The 21,568-nt window shown below is 37.5% G+C and overlaps 1 protein-coding gene across 1 annotated transcript in view; it reads right to left on the reverse strand.

Annotated features, from left to right (window-relative positions):
• The window catches only part of FZD6 (frizzled class receptor 6), a 71,479-nt gene extending 52,604 nt beyond the window's left edge, over nt 1-18,875 (reverse strand). Inside the window, exons 1-2 of the mRNA XM_036741832.1 lie at nt 18,686-18,875; nt 16,995-17,325 (exon numbers count right to left, since the gene is read on the reverse strand). Coding sequence (XP_036597727.1) covers nt 16,995-17,171 — 177 coding nt within the window. The 5' untranslated portion in view covers nt 17,172-17,325; nt 18,686-18,875. The remainder of the gene's footprint in view (nt 1-16,994; nt 17,326-18,685) is intronic.
• Between the last annotated feature and the right edge of the window lie 2,693 nt (nt 18,876-21,568).

Consider the following 21,568-nt stretch of genomic DNA (forward strand, 5'->3'; position numbering starts at 1 on the left):
GCTATTTGCAAAGCCTCATCAGACAGCCATTTTTCTTTCTTGCTCTTCTTTTCCTTTTGAATGTTTTCGTTATTGCCTCCTGCACAATACTGAGAAACTCGGTCTATCATTCTTTAGGTACTTTATCTACCAGATTTAATCCCTTAAATGTATTCATCACTTCTGCTTCATATTCGTAAGGTTATTTAGGTCATACCTATACAGTCTGATGGTTTTCCCTACTTTCTTCAATTTAAGCCTGAATTTTAAAATAAGAAGCTCATGATCCGAGTAACAGTCAGCTCCAGGTCTTGCTTTAACTGACTACATAGAGCCTCTCAATCTTTGGCTGCAAAGTATATTCCAATATCGAACATCTTGTGATGTCCATGTGCAGAGCTGCCTTTTGGGTTGTTGAAAAAGGGTGTTTTGCTATAACCAGCAAGTTATGTTGACAAAGCTCCATTAGCATCTGCCCCACTTTCTCCAAGGGCAAACTTGCTTATTATTCCAATTGTCTCTTGATTTCTTACTTTAGGATTCCAATCCCCTATGATTAATGTATTATCTTTTTTTTGGTGTTATTTCTACAAGGTTCTATAGGCATTCATAGAACTGATCAACTTGAGCCTCTTTGGCATCAGTGGTTGGAGCATATACTTGTAGTACTGTGATGTTGGAATGATTTGCCTTGGATTAGAACAAATATCATTCTGTCATTTTTAGATTAGACAAAGGCCATAGAGAATTAGTTGGGAGAGGCAGAGGGCCTGGGGGTGGTTTTGTCCTATTTTGATGGTCTTAGGAGAAGAAAATGAGAGGGAAAAGAAGAGCAGGGGGAGGGAACTTCATCTCACCTAACAGAGGCTTGAGATGAACAGTATATAAATAAAGAAGAAGCAATGGAGCATAGAGAATCCCATGCACCTTGCTTTCATCTAAACTCAACAAAAGAAGGTTAAACACCCCGCCCCCCCCCCACATAAAGTGACATAAAAATACATTAAACTCAACAGGGAAATAGGTGGAGTCAGGGAAAGGGGAGGGCAGTATGAGGAAGGCAGGGTATATACAAGAATACCCAAAAGCAAACAACAAAAACCCTTCAATATTAAGGGTGTGGGAGAGAAAGTGAAAGAGAGATTGGAAGGAAAGAAAAAAAGAAGAAAAAGTGAAGAAAGGCAACTGAGTAGAAACATCAAGGTGATAAATCTCAAATGTTAAGCAAACACCTCTTTAATGGATTACTTCTTTGAGAAGAAAAAGTATTTAAGGATAATATGGAATGTGAGTGTGATGAATTTATCCATAAGAGGAAAGATGATAGCAAAAGGGGTTAGAAAGCAGAATCCAATAATGTTAATTACAAAACATACCTGAAACATATTCATGCAGAGTTAAAATGAGGGTTTGGAGAACAATCTATTATCATTCATATGAATAAAAAAACAGGCATAGCAATCATGATTTCAAACAAAGCTACAGTAAAAATAAAATGAGATAAAATGGAAAACACATTGTGCTTAAAGGCACCATAGATAGTGAATCACTATCAACACTTAAAAAATATGAACTGAACAATCTAGTATCTAAATACTGAATAAAAAGTAATATATGGGAAAACATATGGGAAAACTTTAATGGTGGGGTCCTCAATATGCCTCTTTCAGACCTAAATGAATCTGAGAAAAAAAGATAAACAAGAAAAAGGCAAATACCTGAATAAAATATTAGAAAAATGAAAGACAGATCCCTGATGATTACTGAATGGTAACAGGACTTTACATATTTCTCAGAAATTCATAGCACCTTTACAAAATCTGACCACATATTGGGACAGAGCAACCTCACAAATGCAGAAAAACAGAAATACTAAGTACATCCTTTACTGAACATGATGAAATAAAAATGATATTCAAGAAACAAAATCTTAACTCGAGTTTAAATAACATAATCCTGAAGAATGTGTAAGTTAAAGAATGAATCAAGGAAATGATAGAAATTTCCTTAAAATGACAGTGATGAGATGCCATATCAAAACTTAAGAGGAAAGATAAATCAAACTGGGAATGCAATGAACAAAAGGTCAAGAATATCAAGGGAAATAATGGAAACAGAAGCTATGAGAGCCTAGTATTGCCAGGTTTACAATTAAAAACATTTGGCAGTAATTAAAAAATAGATCAATAGAACAGATTACATACACAACACACAGAAGCAAATAATACAGTGTATGATGAAGCCCAAAACCCTAGTTATTGGGATAAGGACTCGCTATATGACAAAAACTGTTGGGAAAAACTGGGAAGTTTTTTGTTAGAAAGTCTGGTAGATATTAGGTATAGACCAACATCCCACACCATCTACAAAGATAAGCTCCATGTAAATACATGGATACATAAAAAGAGGCATCATAAACAAGTCAGAAGAGCAAAGAAGAAATTATCCTTCTGATCTATGGATAGGGAAGAGATCATGAACAGACAAGATAGAAAAGCTCATGGAAAACAGACAATTTTGATTATACAAAATTTTAAAGTTTTTGAAAAACAAAACAAAACCCAATGCAGTTAAAATTGGAAAAGAAACAGGTAATGGGGGGAGGGAATTTGGGGAGAAATCTCTGTAGCAAATTTGCTAAAGTCTCATATGCAAGATATATATGGAACAGATTTAAAATTCAAAAAACCACTCCCTATACTACCAACAAAACCTAGCAGGAAGAGATGAAAAGAGAAATCCCATTTAAAATAACAACAGACAATATAAAATATTTGGGAGTCTAACTGCCAAGACAAACCCAGGGATTATATGAGCACAATGATGAAACACTTTTCACACAAATAAAGACAGATCTAAACAAATGGTAAAATATTAACTGCTCATGGGTAGGCTGAGCCAATATGATAAAAATGACAATTCTTCCTAATTAATGTTTATTCAATGCCATACCAATCAAATTACCAAAGAATTATTTTACATAGCTAGACAAAAAATAGTAACAAGTCATCTGGAAGAACAAAAGGTCAAAAATATCAAGGGAATAAATGACAAAAAATATGAAGGAAGGCAGCCCAGCAGTTCCAGATTTCAAACTATATCATAGGGCAGTAATCATCAAAATAATCAGGTATGTCTAAAGAAATAGAATGGTGGATCAGTGGAATAGATTAGGTACACAAAACACTGTAGTATATAGCCATAGTAATCTAGTGTTTGATAAATCCAAAGATTCAAGCTTTTGGGACAAATAGGAAAATAACTGGAAGAAACTAAGCATAGACCGACATCTCACATCATATACCAAGATAAGGTAAAAATGGAGAAATAATTTACATATAAAGGTTGTTATCATAAGTAAATTAGGGGAGCATGGGAAATGTATCTGTCAGATCTATAGACAAGGGAAGAATTTATGACCAAATAAGAGATGGAGGAGATTACAGGAAGTAAAATAGATAATTTTGATTACATGAAATTAAAAAATTTTTGCATAAAAAAACTTATGTAAACTAAATTGAAGGAAAACAGGAAACTGGGGGGGAGGGGAAGCTGTGACAAGTTTCTCTGATAAAGACCTCATTCCTCAAATATGTAGAGAACCAAGCCAAATTTATAAAAATAAGAGTCATTCCCCAGTTGATAAATGGTGAAAGGATATCAGCTGGCAGTTTTCAGAAGAAATCAAAGCTATCAATAGTTACATGAAAAAATCCTCCAAATCACTACCGATTAGAGAAATGCAAATTAAAACAATTCTGAGATACCACCTGAAACCTATCAGATTGGCTAAGAAAAGGAAAAGGACAAATTGTGGAGGGGATGTGGAAAAAATTGGGACACTAATGCACTGTTGGAGTTATGAACTAGTCCATCCATTCTGGAGAATAATTTGGAACTATGGCAAAGGGGCTATCAAACTGTGCATACCCTTTGCAATACCACTACTAGGTCTGTATCCCAACGAGAGCAAAGAAAAAGGAAAAAGACCTATTTGTACAAAAATATTGATAGTAATTCTTTTTGTGGTGCAAAGAATTGGAAAGTGAGAGGATGCCCATCAACTGGGGAATGGCTGAACAAGTTGGGGTATATGACTGTGATGTAATACTATTGTGCTTGCTATAAAAAATGGCAAGTGGAATCATTTCAGAAAACCCTGAGAAGACTTAGATAAACTCATGTAAACTGTAGTGAGCAAAATCAGGAGAACATTATACACAGTAATAGCAATATTGTAAGAATGATCAACTGTGAAAGCCTTAGCTACTCTGATCAAGATAATGATCCAAGGCAATTCCAAAGAACCCATAATGAGAAATACTACCCACCTCCAAAGAGAGAACTGATGAAATGTGAATGCAAATTAAAAGTTTTTTTACTTTCTCTATTTTTATTTTGTTCGTGTTTTCTTTTGCAACATGGCTAATATGGAAATGTTTGGCATGACCTCACATGTATGTTCAAAATCAAAATGCTTGTCTTCTCAAGGAGAGGGGAGAGACGAGAGAGAGAGTTTGGAACGGAAAATTTAAAAAATGACTGTTAAATTTTTTACATATAACTGAGAAATATTTAACAAAATAATTTTTTTAAAAAAGAGAGTCATTTTTCAACTGATAAATGGTCAAAGGACACACACAATTTTCAAAGGAATACATGTAAGCCATCAACAACAATATAAAAAAAATGCTCTACATCACTAAAAATTCAAGGAATACAAACTGAAGCTGCTCTGGGGTTCCACCTCACATCCATCTGATTATTGAAGATCTTAAAAAAGAAAAATGACAATTGTTGGAAGAACTGTAAGGGAAAAAAACACACTAATATACTATTAGAGGAGCTATGGTTTGGACTAGCCATTCTCAAAAGTAATTTTGAAATATGTCACTATATTGTCATATTCTTTGACCCAGTAATACCACTACTAGGCATATACTTCAAAGATTAAAAGAACAAAAAGATACATAATGTGACTCCAGAGTGGCAAAGATTGCAGAAGAAGGAAAATTACAATTGTTACAGGGTAACAATCAATGTGGGAAAATGGGCACATTGATGCACTGTTGGTGGACCTGTCAGTGGTATAATCATTCTGGAAAGCAACCTGGAATTATATACAAAAAGTTACTTTACCCCACCTACACCACTACTAGACCTATTCTCCTCCTCTCCACCCCCAAAAAAAAATCAAAGAAAGAGGAAAATTTATGTACAAAATTTTTTTTACAAAAATATTTATATCAACTCTTTTTGTGGTATCAATAAAAAACAGCAACCCAGAAACTAAGAGGATGTCCAACAGCTAAGGAATGGCTGAATAAGCTGTGTTATATAATTGTGATAGAATACTATTCTGCTTCAAGAAACAAGGAAATACATAGAAAAACTTATGTGAACTGATGTACAGTGAAGTGAAGAGAAACTGAACAATTTATACTATAACATCAATATTATAAAAATGACCAATTTTGAGTACTTTTATAAACTAACAAAGAACGAAATGAGCAGAAGTAGGAGAATATTTGTATAACACCACCATAAAACCAAACAAACACAAAGACTGTAGGAATTGTAATCAATATACCAACTATTCATGATTTCAGAAGACTAATGATGAAATACTCTATCCATTACATAGAGGTGATGAATTTAAGGAGCAGAATGAGATGGGGAGGCATCATTGAGAGAATTTGCTTTGCTTGATCATATGTGTGTCACTAAAAATTTGCTTCTATTTTTTTACCAGTGGGGTGAGAAAATAGATTTCTGTTAATTTCTTTAAAATAGAGCAGTGTTATAGATGTGAAATGTTATATAAACTTTCATATGATGTCAGTGTATTGTTAGTTTTATTCTGTTGTAAGATACTTTTCATCAAGGAGTAATCTGTAAATGTAATATAAAAACAAGACACCAATAAAACTGTAATTGTAAAAATGAAAAAAGAGCAAGATAGCTTTGAAAGATACATGTTGAGTTTATTTTCAAAAATAAGCTATATATAACACAGAACTTCAGTTTCGTGTACAATCATTTTTTTGTTTTATTATGTTATATATTATGTCATATGCTCATTTTATTTGTTGAGCTTAAAATGAAAAAAAAAAATAAAATAGTGAAGCAAAAAAAAGTAAATTAAAATAACTCTAAGATACTTTATACCCAACAAGCTAGCAAAACTGCTAAAAATGGGGAAACTCATTGTTGCAGTGGTTCCTGGTAGAACCATGATTGGTTCAACCATTCTCAAAAAGAATTTGGAGTTATGGCACAAAAGGTACTAAACTGCTCATACACTTGATCTAGAAATGCCAATGCCAGGAATTGCTAGAATTCATTATGACACTGACACTCTGTTAGTTCAGGTTCAATGCTGGGATGAAATGAGGCACTCACAAATCACCGGAGATTTAAAAAAAAAGGTTTACTAGCCCTGGCATAGCAAGGATACAGTAGCACTTAAATGTGTTTTGTTAGAAGGGCAGGATGTGGTGACTCTCATGATATTCCAGTATCCATCAAGTCTAAAGGGTACTGACCCCGTGGGGGAAGGACCTTTTACATCCCTAGGTAACCAGGAAGGCACGTCAACACAGGCAGAGCTCCTGGAAACCGTGTTAAAGGAAGTATAGTTTGAACCTTCCCCTTCCTCCCCTGGCCAATCAAGTAATATCTTCACTATCTTTTAGGGAAAATCTTGCCTAGCCCCTGTTGCAAGGAGGGAGGTACCTTGGTCCTGACATCAGAGAATATCCCTAACAGGCAACTCAGTGAGAAAAGTCCTACAAGGATAAAAATTTCACTAGCTGTATTATTTGTTGTAACCAAAGGTTGGAAACAAAATTATTGAGAAATTGTTGAAAAAATTATAGTTTATGAATGTAATGCTACATTATTGTATCATAAGGAACGTGAAATAGGAAGAATTCAAAGAAATACTAGGAGACATATGAAATTATAGAGAATGAGAAATGCAGAGTCAAAAGAACGTACAAAATGGCTGCAACAATGTAAATAAAAGCAACATTATTCTGACACTCCAACGTAAGGAATTTCAATGTAGGTACTTCTTATAATGACACAGATTGTAATCCAGCCATTCCATGGCACTTTTGTCTACATCTTCCAAAAAATTCGGCACAGGAAGTCCATTCATTTAATTGGGATATGCTTCACATTTTTCTGTGATTATAAGGATACCTACGGAGCATATGAATTATTTCCTAGTTATGCTTCAATTTCTCTTCATGACCAGGCCATATTCTTTTTCAACACTAAGTCAAAACTAAGAGGCAACAAAATTGTATTAAAATACAAAGGCAATGTTAGTACGTACTCCCAAAATTAAAGGACATATCCCTTCTATCTATTAATAATAAATACTCAAAACTGTTTTCTCTGGGAATCTAGTTTATAAACAGGTTTGTTCTGGTGTATGATGGGAATATTTATTGTATCAAAATGTACTAATACATTTCTTTTTAAAAATTGTAAGGAATCTGGAAATATATGCGTATATATGTACCTACCAAAAAGAAGATGGAATATTATGAGCAGCATTGCCTAACAAAACAGCGAAAAAATAGCATGTAAAAATGAGTCTTCTAAAAGTTTAGTGAGACCTAAGCTAGATCATCCTGAAAGCTTTTACAAATTAAACCAGGAAGGCAACAAAGAGATGTGAAACAAAAGAATTCTGCCAGTGTGTCAAAACAAGTGAATCTCATGTTGGTGGTATGTGGAATCACATCTGTCCTCTAAAACATCTCAGGCCCTGATATGTGTAAAAGGCAATAGCACTCAAGAAAGTGAAGTTGGAAAGAGTAGCTGGATCCAGCCAAATAAACATGTAGAAATCCATGCTAAAAGGCACAACAGAGGTCTTCAAGTAAAGGGTAGATGGCTACTTGTTGAAGATGTTAGAAAGCAGATATTTGATCAGATAAGGGTTATACTGGACAGCTCTGAGATTCCTTCTAACTTTGAGATTTTGTGGCAATTTTAAAGATACTCAAGAATCCATTTTCAAGATCTCTCAGAGAAGGGATATTAAAGAATATAAAAGATGAAGGATAGTATTGCCAAAAACAGGCAACTAAGAAGTTAACATCACTGACATTTATGCTATTATTTTTATCTTCATAAAATCTTTGAGAACAACCTGTACTGATGAAATTTTTGAGAATGGAATAGACAGGCTTTCATATGATTCTAGATAGAAATTATATGTTCAGTCAAACAATTGACAAATTTATGAAATATATAATCAAGCTCTTTCTCAACAAATTTGATGCAACATTTGTTAAACAGTTACTATGTGCAACGCACTACGGGAGTAACTGAGGATACAAGGGCAAAAAGAAAAAAATCCCCAATAGTTTCTGCCCTCAAGGAACTTACATTTTACTAGAATTAAAACACATACACAAATAAAAGTAGCACAAGGAAAATTGAGGAAGGAGAGTACACTAACAATTGGAAAAATCAGGGAAGGCTTTACAAAGGAAGTAATATCCAAACTAAACTTAGAAAGAGGAGTTCTAAAATAGATAAGGAGTATATTTCAATAATGGGGGATGGGTTGTAAAGATGCAGAGGTGGGAGACAGCATGGTTGATAGATAACTCTTTCAGTATCCTGAGATTTAGTTCATCTAAACCTAGTGACTTCAAATGCGCTCTTACTAATTTTCTGCTTATCTTGAGTATCAATTCCTCATTACTCTTTTTTTTGTCAGTCCAAAGATCATTCCTCTTTGGCAGAGAAAATGAGAAAATTAAGAAATGAGCAGGTTCACCTTGTCTGTCAGTCATTATTATCCACCCATCCACCTCTGGCACTTTAAAACTCATGTTGTGATATAAGTGGAATGTTTTCATGAAAAAGTGGCAGATGGAATTGCAAGCACTGACAAAGATCATTCCACAGCCCAGTTCAGGTGCTGCTTCCTCCTCAGAGCCTGGTCCAACACAGTTGAAAGGATTTTTCTGTCCTCCTATTTTCTTATGGCAGTTGTCTTGCTCTCTCCATCTGTCCTTCATGTATTCACCTAGTATCCCACTTGTTTGTGTACATATCAAATTATAAATTCTTTAATATCAGGGAATGTGTCATTTTTCATCTTTGTATGTCCAGCACCTATACCTTGTATACAGAAGGTACTTGATACATCCACTTCAAAATGAATTACACTTCAAGGGAAGTTGGAAAAAATTAAACATTCTTTTTGGCGTCCAAGATCCTCTTCTTTCTTTATAACAGGATGAATGGATAAGGAACTCCTAAGGACAGAGTCCTAACAAAGAACCTCTGATGGTGTTAGCTGAACTGGAAAAATACACCTATGCCTTGTTGCTGAGCAGAAAGATGCAAACCAGGGTAGAACTGTATCTTAGAAGACAAATGATTCAGAAGTAAATAGTGGGTATTAAAAACTGCAGAGAGTTTAAGGAAACTGAGAATTGTACTTTAGTTTATAATGTGGTTGTCCATGCCTTTCTTAAGGTGGTGATGATGAAAGCCCAAAAGCCAGTGACTGCCAGGAAATACTCTAATTCCATTACAACAAATTCTAAACTTTATTCCAGGAAATATTCAATATAGCAAAGTTCTGGTAACACAAAAGAATTTCAACAGGCTCTGAAAATGGTCTTTTAATGATAATGATGATGACATATAATGTCTACTATATGTCAGGCACTGTGCTAAGCTCCTTACATATACCATCTCATCTGATCCTCACAACCACCCTGGGAGGTAGGTGCTATCATTATCTCCATTTTATAGTTAAGGAAAATGAGGCAAAGCTCTCAAAGTCAAGTGACTTGTACAGGGTCATACAGCTTGTGTCAAAGGCTGAATATGAACTCAGGTCTTCCTGACTCCAGACATGGCACTCTATAAAACAGCCCAAGTATACACTGTTCTTTGAATCAGAAGACCTTGGTTTTAGCACTGATTTTTCTTCCATTTAATAAGTCAGTTAATCCCTCTGTGGTTATGTTGAATGGAGACAACTACTCATTTTAAAGTTTGCAAAGTATTCCGCTCACAATGACCTTCCAAGGTAGTTGTGCAAGGATTATTCTTTCTGCCATATAATACCATGGATGGAAGTAACTTGCTCTACCTACCTCACAGAGCGCTTAAGAAAAAAGCACTTCTAAATGGCAAAGCAATATGTAAATATTTAAAATAATAAAAAATTAACCTGCATATACAATAGGAACCTAAAAGTAAGGAGAAGATAAAGTCAATTACTTCATAAAATATAAAAAATGAAGACCTCTTGATTCATTTTCCAGGTAGCAATCCTTTGCATTTGATTCTCTTCCTTTTAGATAAGATATTATAAAATGCTTTGTAAATTTTAAAATAGACAGAAATGTCAGCTTTTAGTATTACCAGTATCACTGATGGCAATACTATCTTGTTTCTAATACAAGTTTTTATCTACTGCATACACGCTTTTTTAGCTTCATAAAATAGGTTAGCTTTTTTTTTCTTAGATTCATAGTCAGTAATAATAGAAGTAGCAAAGTCTATTTTTTCAATGTTTTAAAGTCTCATAATTTTTACATATCAAGATATCCAGACACTGAACTCATAGCTTTCCAACTTCTAATTAATATTACCTGATAATACATACTGTTTTTAGCAATTTCCTCCCAGAGTTGCCAGATCAATTTTTCAAATGTCTCTATTGAGCTTGGCCTGTTCCATCAGGAAACTATCTAAAAATCAGTCATTCAATTGAACAACCATTCAATCCTGTGTGAAAGGCATTAATCTAGGTACTAACATACAGAAACAGACAAAACAATCCCTGCTTTCAAAGAGTTGGGGGAAAGTGAGACAAGGAAACATAAAATCTACTTTTGTTGTTCAGTCACTTTTCAGTTGTGTCCGATTCTTCATGACCCTCTTTGGGGTTTTCTTGGGAAAGACACTGGAGTAGTCTGCCATTTCCTTCTCCATCTCATTTTAGATGAGGAACCTGAGGCAAATAGGTTTAAGTGAATTGCCCAGAGTCACACAGCTACTAAGTGTTTAAGGACAGATTTAAATTCAGAAAGACTCATCTTCCTGACTCCAGGTCCAGCACTCTATTCACTGTACCACCTAACTGCCCTAAAACAAAGAATATACAAGGTGAATAGGAAGAAATTTGGTGAGGGAAACACTATCAACTTGGGAGGAGAGATCAGGAGTCAGGGGAGGACCCTTTTATGACGTAGTACCTGAGCTGTGCCTTAAAGTAGCTGGAGAGTCAAATTTTGTTGCTGGATATGAAATGGGGAAAAATTAGGAGAGATGGCAGCAGGAGTTAAATCCATTAGATTTCATAATGAAATAACTTACAAATATTTAAGAATTGCTGGCCAGAATTTTTTTGTCTGATTATCCTTTCTTCCTCTACTCCTTTGTAAAAAATGGAAATGGATATGGAAACAGTACATTGTTTCTGTATAACATATTAACAGGTGGAAAGGAAAAGGAAGGTTTTTTGCTCATTTCCCTTTAGAATTCAACAAAAGCAGAGTCACCACATGCTGCTCCAAATACAATACCATAGCTTTGCTTTTGCCCAGGCTTACATGAAAGCAATTCAGCAAGAAAAAAAAAATGTTCCTGTTTCCATTTTTCCTATGCCAGTTTCAGCCTTCTCTGGAAGAGATCATAACTTCCCTTGGGAGGCTAACCTCAGAATTTGAGAAACAATGCTCTAGAGGGCGAGCAAAAATGGACACAATGGAAAACTAGCAGCCATTTGTTTTTCACTTAGGTAATTAGCCTTTGCAAAACAGCCTCTAAAAGCCAAACTGTATATCAGAAACACATTCATTCTTTTGCAATACGAAAGGGAGATTTCTAATATCAAGTTGGAAGATTTAATACTTGTTTCCCAACAACTGAATTCCTACAAGGAAAAGACCTAGGTGATATTCCACCTTTTTGTCCTAACATTTTAATGACTTTTAGTGGCTATGCTGCCGATTTGGAGTCACGAAGACCTATCAAATCCTGCCTTTAATACTTAATAGCTGTGTGACCCTAGACAAATCATTTCACCTATTTGTCTGTAGAATGAGGGTCTCCTCCAGCTCTAAATCTATGATCCTATGATCTTCGTTTATGTGTTAGAAATTCAGCAGTGACTAGGTGTCAAACCTAGGCTGTTTAAAAAAAATAATATAAATTATATTTTCATTAAAATAACAATGACAAAGAGGATTTGGCACTAAAGTTTAGTAACTTAACATTACTGGGCCATCTTGTCTGAGCTGAAAGGGAAGTGCTAGTATTTGAACAAAGAACTATGTGACTTGAAGCTACCAATGCCATATGATCCAGCCAAAAGACTAAACAGTCTTCTCTTGTTGTTCCCAAATACTTAAAAGCCAGTCAAGAATGGCTCTGAATACATGTCTGAGGCTGGAATGGGAGTGAAGAGGAAGAAGACAATGTTAAATTTCACAGTTCATTAGACCTAAGGCAGAGAGATGTCTACAGCATCCTAGATGTCAATCATTCGATTTGGAGAATAAGGGTATGGACAAGACTGGTTAGGAAGAATGTTCTCAACTGAATCATTGAAACAGTAGTACCTTTTTCTTGATAATACCGAAATTCTATTTAGATATGGACTCTAAGTGGAAGGGAAAGAGGAAAGTAGGAAAAGGGAACAGAGAAGAATCACTCCAAATAAACAGACTTTCTGATGCAAGGTTACATCTAGAAGATTTTACAATTGGCAAAGACTTGAATCAACACGTGTTAATTTTAATCTGTAATAATACTCCCTGCTCATCTGATACAGTCAGGAAAGATAAAATGAAACAGATACCACATAATAAGGTCTGGGAATGCAGGGTGACAGAAAGTGTTCCCATAAAAGACTTACAATGCTTAGACAATTTTGAAGGTCTCTTCCTACACTAAAGGTCCATTCATTCTAAATAGCCTTCTACCACTTCAAAAAGCCATGATTTCATAACAATGAGTACTCCCTCTACCAGTACAGGCTGCAATCCTTGTTGTAGTAAAATTTCATCACCTTGCAGCCAACCTGGTGATGAGCCTCATCAAACCCAAGGCTAGTTTAGTCCTTCAAACAGCACACAGTCTATCACTAAGCCATATTTGAAATCTTTCTAATTTAGGAGGAATCTAATAGAGCTTGAATTCTGCTGGAAAAGCTTAAAAAAAAAACCAGGGTCACCTCAATCCCACAGTGCAGCATGAAAGCATGACTTAGTGGATGAGGACTAAACACTCATTTAAAAAAATGGGGGCAGCTAGGTGGCCCAGTAAATAGAGCACTGGGCCTGGAGTCAGGAGGACCTGAGTTCAAATCCAGCCTCAGACACTTGACACATGTACTAGCTGTGTGACCTTGGGCAAGTCACTTAACCCTAATTGCCCTGCCTTCTCCCCTCCAAAAAAAAAAGGAATTCTAAAAAAAAAAAATTAAAAGGACTAAGGCAGAACAGGAAAGGACAAGTTACAAAGCGGAATAAGAAAAACATAAACATCATTGTAACCTGCTTTATTAATACTTATAAGTTACTTGAAAAAGAATGTCTGCATTTCAAATTGGAGATGAAACAAAGCTGGGTTCTATAGCTAATACAGTAAATGTTAGAATCAGGTTATTTCAAAAAATCAACAGGTGAGAATAAACTAAATCTAAAAGATAAAATGTAATACAGAGATAAGCAATGTCCTACACTTAAGTATTTAAAAATCAACTACGCAAATATAGAATGGAGTAGACATGGTTAGACAACAGTCTGTTTAAAAAAACAGCTTAATGTTTTTAGTAACACTAAATCCATCCAAAATAAATGCAATAGCTAGTATCATGAGGTAGTAAGTTCCCCATCACTTAATAGTGTTTAAACAGAGGTTGGATGATCATTTGTTTGCAATTTTGTATACAAGTACAGGATTAGACAAGCTAACCTGTAACAGGCCTTTCACCTCTAAAAGTACTATTCTAAATATTTCCTGCTTTGTCTCTAGGTAGTGATGCCAACTCCTGCCTTATACAGTTCCAGATAAAACTTTTCTGGGAACAAAAAGTATAATGGAAAATGGTTAAAAAAAAAAGTCCTTTTCATCTCCCCTCCCTTCTCTCTGTGTGACTAGAAGAGGAGGTGGCCCACTTGCTTTTTCCTTTTTACCCCCTTTAAAATCAGAAAAATATGAACTGAAGCAATACACTTGAAATAGTAAGGGCAACTGATATGCTTAACACACAAGGGAAATGACATTATTGGACAGAAGAGAAAAGACGTGCCCTTTCTACAGCCCCCAAATTTGCTAAAAATGAAACAAAATGACTGGTGCTATTTTTTTAAAGCTGCAAATGATTCAACAACATTTCACAAAGAAATTTTATTGTTAGATAGAGTGTATATGGTAAAGGGATACGGAACAAAGACTAGTTCCTTTACTTTACTATCATAGCTATTTAGTAGCAAGGCTATATCTCTTAGATCTTTTAAAATACCTTTCCAGAGAAGAGACCATCTAAACAGCAGAACAGCACATGGTCAACGTGAGAATTCAAATTTACCCTATGAAAAGATGTATTTGTATGGTGCCAATAGATCAAACAGGTTAGATAAATATACAAGAGGATCTTAAGAAATTGGATATTGAAAATGCCTAAAGATACACTGAAAGTTTAGTTTTCATAAAAAGAGTAATTATACATGATATAATATAAAGATCATAGATGATATAACTAAGAATGCAATGCATATTATTGAAGGCACCCTATTACTTTAAGAAATTGAAACCTTCCATGTTGCAATGCACCAGTTAAAAACACACACTAAAGAGTACAGGTATGTATTTTACAGTCTAAAAATACTTTTAACAGCTCTTCTATACAATGAAGTGGCCTGAGAACTATTCTTTGCACAAATTAAGTTCAATATGGTATTTCAACTCTTGGTTATTTTCCCTACAGAAAACAACCTTTCTTTGACTATGTTGCCTTCTTGATAAAAGTGATTAAAAAAAAAAAACCAGTGCTGTCTTCCAACATAAGTTAGATCAGCTTTCTAGATCTGTATAGTAGGGCAAGAACCTGCTGCTACAGGTAACTCTTTATTCCCTCAACCTACCTACATTTGCATATCTCTAAATAAGAGGCAGGTAATAATGAGTGACACCTAAGGCAATAGTTGTTACTACAACTACCACACCATAAGGTGTCTTCCCTTATTCTCCCCACCTTAGAGATAGGTTTGGTTTTCTCTTTCTCCTTACATGTACCTCCTTTTTTCTTCTTCTTCCTCTTGGCCCTATGGTTTAACTGTATTAGCAACATTTATGCACACTGTTTAACCTAGAGTAAAAGCAGAGCTCCCAGGGAATCAATCCAACCCCATGAACTTTTTTTCCCCTTTTCAATAGTGAATGGCTGGCTAGTGATAGAAAGATTACACATATATTATAAAAATATGTATTATATATTAATATCTATTTTCTCAATCAGGAACGTCTTCATGTAGAAGAGGCTACTTGAATCAAGTCTTGGAGGAAATACATATTTGAGTTATAGACTCACCTAAACTCATTATCTCATAATTTAATATTAAATTAGGTTGAACTATTCTTTATACTGTTCAAATCATCATTCAAATAAGTAGGAATATATATATACCCAAGAGAGACAACAAGGCATAATGGATAAAGAACAAGCATCTGGGTCTGGATTAGGTTCAAGTACCACCTTTGCCTACATATTTGCTATGTGACATATTTGTGCTGTGCAAGTCACTTCAGTGCTTTCTGTGTTGGAGGCAAACCTCTTAGACTAAAAATTACAGAGAAAGTGCTGACGTGCACTAGTAGAAGAAATCCTCACCAGGAGCTCCCTACACTGAAGAAATCAAAGGTCCAGTAAAAAAAAAGTATTATATACATATATGTTAGTAAGCATTTATTAAATGCTCACTTTGTGTTAGGGACTATGCTAAGCCTAGGAATATAAAAACAAAAGCGAATCTGTTCCTCCCCTCAAGGAGTTTATATTCTAATGGAAAAGACAACACAGAGAAACAGAAGTATAGAATATATACAAAAGGAATACATGGTGCAACAGATGGAGAATGCTGAGTCAGAAACACCTAAGTTCAAACCTGGTCTCAGACAATTACTAGTTGTGTGACCCTAGGCAAGTCACTTTATCAGTTTGCCTCAGTTTCCACAAATGTAAAGTGGGGATAATAGTAGCAGCTACTCTACAGGATAAAATGAGAGAATATTTGTAAAAAAGGGCTTAGCAGTAGGCCTAGCACATAGTAGGTGCTACTTAAGTATTCCATCCCTCCTCCTTCTCTACAAAGCAGTTTGTGAAGGGAGTACACTAGCAGCTAAGGGGATCAGGAGAGGCTTCAAGAAACTGGCAGTCAAGCCAAGTCTTCAAAGAGACAAACATTTGTCTAGAAACTGTTAAGAGTTAAATGCAGTATTGCATGATTTACGTGAGAACTTAGGTTGAAAGATTTCTTTATATTGTTTAAATTATTATGAAAACAAGTATGAAAACTTGTTTGACAGGTACATAGTACTGAGTTCTCATAGTGCCATGGTTAGATATGAAATGATTTTACTGAGGTAAGAAAAAATCTGGTATAAAATTTGAGGACAACTGTATTCCATTCAGAGAAGCCAGATATGAATTACCAACTACATGACGTTTCAAGCTTATTTATTGCTATAATTCTCTACAAGTGTACTCCCATTTTAAGCAAATCCTGTATTTAAAGACTGAAGGCTTAAAAAGATAAATTAATTTAGAATTCTTAACTTCATAAAAGACTTCCCCACGGGATTCACTTAAATAAACTAACTTCCCATGAGTAAGTTAAATTATTTTACATACACAACTTGTGAAGTACATCAATCTATTGAGTTAAGAAAGTTATACCTGTAGTTTACTATTAGAATGCCCTAAAAAATTCAAAGTTAAAGGAAGAGCAACAACTCACCTTCATTTTTAGCGCGGCAATAGACTGGTCATAATGTTCCATCAAATTAGGGAAAAATGTCATATTGTAGTTCATTTTCACACATCTGGGAACAGTAATTGGTTCACAGGTAAAGAAACTGTGCCCTCTTGTGAGGGGCAACATTACACATGTCACAAAGAATAGGACTGCTTCCATTTTCTTCAAATTCCTGATTTCACCACATGGTCTGGAATGCAGTTATTTCCACCCTCTCAGGCAACATCACCAAAAGGTTGCTCAAAATGCTCTTTTCATTATTTTACCATCCTCTAGGACGTTGTTTTACCGAAATTTATTTCTTTATTTTTAACTGTGAAACCAAACAAGGACACATCATCAACTTCAGTTACAATTTTAAAATCAGACACAAATGTCAACGTGAATCGAGTCTAGAATGATGTCTAAGTAATCACTTTCATTTACAACTGCATGCCTTTTTAAGAAGCCATGTTTCTATTATATTTAAGGAATAGTCATAAAATCCTTGTATTATGTTGCATCCAAACACTAAGAATGCTAGTACAGAGTGTTAAAGTAGGTAAGTAGGGATGGGGAGAAGAATGCCAGTAAAAAGAAACTGAATCACAAAGGAATTACAGAATTATAGCAGTTTAGAGACCATGGAGGTCATCTAGTGCAACTCCCTTATTTAATAAAAGCGAAAACTGTAGCCCAAAGAAGTAAGAGGGCCTGGAATAAAATTCTGGTCATCAGATCCCTAAATCCTGCAAGCTGCATCCCCAGACTCTAATTCAACATTCTGAATGTAGAGTTTTCCTCTTGTTGAACAACTAACTAGACTTGAACTTTCTCGGGTTCCTTTATAGAAGGCACTGCTGCACGCATGGTACAGAACACGGCATCTGCCATCAGGGGATGTAGGGTAAAATTCCAGCTCTGCCACCTATCTGTGCAGACCCTCGGCAAGGAACTTCTCTCGGTTTTAGTTTCATTCATAAAACGAGAGAATTGGACTAGACGACCTCCAAGGTCCTTTCCAGGGCTAAAAAGATGACCCTACGAAGCTACGTCTGGTTGTTAAGGAGTATAATCATCACCCTCAGCGCACCGCCGCTCCGCTCCCCTCCCCTCCCCTCCAAACTGGCAGGAATGAGGGATTAGCAATTTGATCAAGGGTGGGGCGCGCAAAAAGCAAAGTAAGCCCTTCCCACTACCCCAACCCACCATAAATCACCCTGAAACAAGGCCCCTCCACGGTTGTACGAGCCGATCCGAGCCCGGGGCGAGTTGCCCTCCTGGCCACTGCAGGGGTTGGTCGCCCCGGGTCCCGAACTGGGCACCTGTCCCTGCCCTGGCCCGCAGTCTCCTTCTGTGCTCCGGTGGGCGATTTCCGCGAGTTAACTCGGGGAGTGGCTTAAGGTACTTGGCTCCCAACTTCGGAAGAAACTTTCAGCGGGTGCGGGCAAGTGACCACAGCCGCGTCCCGCGAGCACCTGCAGCCGCGATGGGAGCTGGGGGCCCTCCCCGGCACCGGGACCAGGACGAGGCTACTCCGGGAGGGAGCGAGCACCACCCCCGCCCCCTTCCGGCTCGCGCAGCCCCTCAGCAGCTGCTCCCCGTTACCTGGACAACCGCCCCCTCCCCCCACCCCTCCATCCAGCCAGCACCCGGTGGGGGCCAGCTCCGCCCAGGCACCCCAGGCTCCTCACCTACGGGACGGCCCGGGCCACCACGGCCGCCTCTTTACCTGTGGGGACCTTCTGAGTGGGCCTAGCGCCAGTGCCGCTATCGCCGCCTCCTTCGTCGCGGCCGCCGCCGCCACCTCCCTCCCCTCGGGTCCCCGCGGCGGGAGCAAATGGCTCTGGCTACTTGCCGGGATCCGGCAGCCGCACGGGGCGCGAGAGCTAGGGAATCCCGCGAGACTGGAGCTGGGGCAGGTCGGGCCGGGACAGGTCTGGGCTCGTGGCTCCGGAGCTGGAGGGGAAGGGCTCCCCCGCCCCCGCACTAGTCCCAGCGCCGGGCCTCAAAAGATTCCAGGGGAGTGCACGGGCCGGGGGCGCGCGGGAGGGGAAGCCCCGGCGTGAGCCTCCGCAGCCCCTGTGCCCCGGGTGAAATGCGCGGGGGCAGAGTGGGGTGGGGGTGTCGTGGAGCGAAAAACCCTGAGTGTGTCCGGCCGCGAGGTCTGGCGAAGAGAAGCTGCCTTTTCCCACCTGCTTTATTTTATAGAGTCCTCGAAAGAGTGAACCGACTCCAAGTCTTGGTTTACCCACTGGGAAATGGCAGAGGACTTGGACTGTGCTGTGTGTTGTTCCCCAGGGTCTGGCGAGGCTCGTTGTAATTAGTATCTGTGAAGCACTCTCTGAACCTCAAAATGAAGCGTCCTTTGAAGAAGAAACAGCACAGCTTTTCATCTCTTGTTTTCAGTAGCTGAGCGCTGGTGAAAAGTATTTTCCCAGGGTAGGTTTGCTCTGCAAAGCCCGTGCTTCCAAAGAAATCTGAGCTCGTGATTAGGTGGGACAGCTCCTGATTTGGATGTAGCTACTCCTTGTGCACAAATGTCCAGAAAATGATCTGGGTTACAGAATCTGGAGGTCGGAAGGGAACTCCAGATGAGACTTCGTTTGCACAAAGGATGCATTTCTCAAGTTCTATCTGCTAAGAACGCAAAATAACCTGAACAGCAACCTTCTTTAAACCTAGAATTTCTTAGGAATGTTTTTATGAAATGTAGTATCATGCCCTAAGTTATCTTTAAAAAAAAAAAAAACTTTAATCTTCCTATATAGGATTTGCTTAAAATGAAGGTCCACCTGTACAGAAGTATACCAGTAATTAGAGAACTTGGCTTCTCAGAATGGCTTCCCAAGTCCATATTGAAATACGTACAAGGATTTTTCATTAAACCCACTTATCTGCTATAAGATATGAGGATGTAGATACAGATAGGTATGTATACATATATAATATATACACATGCATATATGCATATATGTATATAGTCTCCTTGTTCTCCCTTGATAAAGAATTACCGTTAAAACATCCAATACAAGTTGTCATAAGTCTTCCTCTTGGAAAAGACGTATAGTGAGAGGGGATCCTCTATATCCACTTTCACATACCTTTAGTTGTGAGGATGTTTCTTCTTATATCAAGCCGAAATCTAACTCACTGAAGTTTCATATGGTCTAGGTCAGGATATCTAGTTATCTCTCTTAAGTTTGTGGTGAGAGACATCACTACTTCACTTAAACACTGCTGACCAGGGAAAAGGCACTAGACTTTAAAAGGGCAGCAGTACACTTCCAAGAGTCTTGAAATTTAGAAACCATGAGATGGGTGCAAAGTATTAGCAAATCATAGAACTGAGTTGGATGGACCACTTAAGCTATCCAGCTACAGAAATCCAGATGTTCAGTGTCTGGATTACTTTGTGGAACAAAAGTAGTTTATCAAGTTAATAACTAGAATTTATATAGTGCTGTAAGGTTTGTAAGCACTTTACAAATATCTCATTTTAACTTCATAATACAAGTCTACCAGCCACAGCATTCGACTGAAACTGCTCCCTCTGAAGTTACCAATGATCTCCTAACTGCTAGATTCAATGACCTTTTCTCAATGCTCATTCTTCTTGACCTCTCTACAGCCTTTGACGCTGTTGATCACTCTCTTCTCCTTGATGCTCTCTTCTCTCTAGGTTTTCTTGACATTCCTCTCTCCTGGTTCTCCTCCTTCCTATCTGACTGCTCCTGCTCGGTCTCCTTTGCTGCATCTCACTGCCTGACTTCCAGGCTCACATCTTAAGCTGCCTATTAGACATCTCAAACTGGATGTCCTATCTTAAATTCAGCATGGCCAAAACAGAACTCATCTTTACCCCTTAAACCCTCTGCAACTCAGGTGTTGTTCTTGATTCTTTACTCTCTCTTGCCCTCATCCCTCATATCCATTCTGATGCCAAGGCATGTTGATTTTACCTTTGAACATCTCTCTACTATGCTCCCTTCTCTCTGATCCTGTGACCACATGAGTACAGGTCCTACTTACCTCATACCTGGGTTATTGCAATAGTCTGCTGGTTGGTTTGACTGCCACCAGTCTCTCCCCTCCAGTTTATCCTCCCCTCAGCTGATAAAATGATTTTTCTAAAGCACAAGTCTGACCACATCACTCCCTTATTTAATAAACTCCAGTGGCTCCGTCACCTCTAGAATCAAATATAGAATCCTTTGTTTAGCATTCAAAGCCCTTCATAATCTGCCCCCTCTCCACCTTTCCTGTCTTCTTACATCTTATGCCCCCTTCATTCTTCTGTGCAGTGACCAGCTAGTCTCCTTGTTCTTCCTTGAACAAGACACTCCATCTCCTGACATTTTCACTGGCTGTCCCTCATGAATGGAATCTTCTTCCTCATCTTAGTCTTCTGGTTTCCCTGGCTTCCTTCAAGTTCCAGCTAAAATCTTACCTTCTACAGGAAGCCTTTTCCCAATCCCTCTTATTTCTAGTACCTTCCTTTGATTGATTGTTTCCTATTTATCCTCTATTTTGTGTATTTGTACATAGTAGTTGGCATGTTGCTTCCTCATTACATT

Source organism: Trichosurus vulpecula, chromosome 1 (genome assembly GCF_011100635.1).
Source record: "Trichosurus vulpecula isolate mTriVul1 chromosome 1, mTriVul1.pri, whole genome shotgun sequence".
Taxonomy (NCBI): domain Eukaryota; kingdom Metazoa; phylum Chordata; class Mammalia; order Diprotodontia; family Phalangeridae; genus Trichosurus; species Trichosurus vulpecula.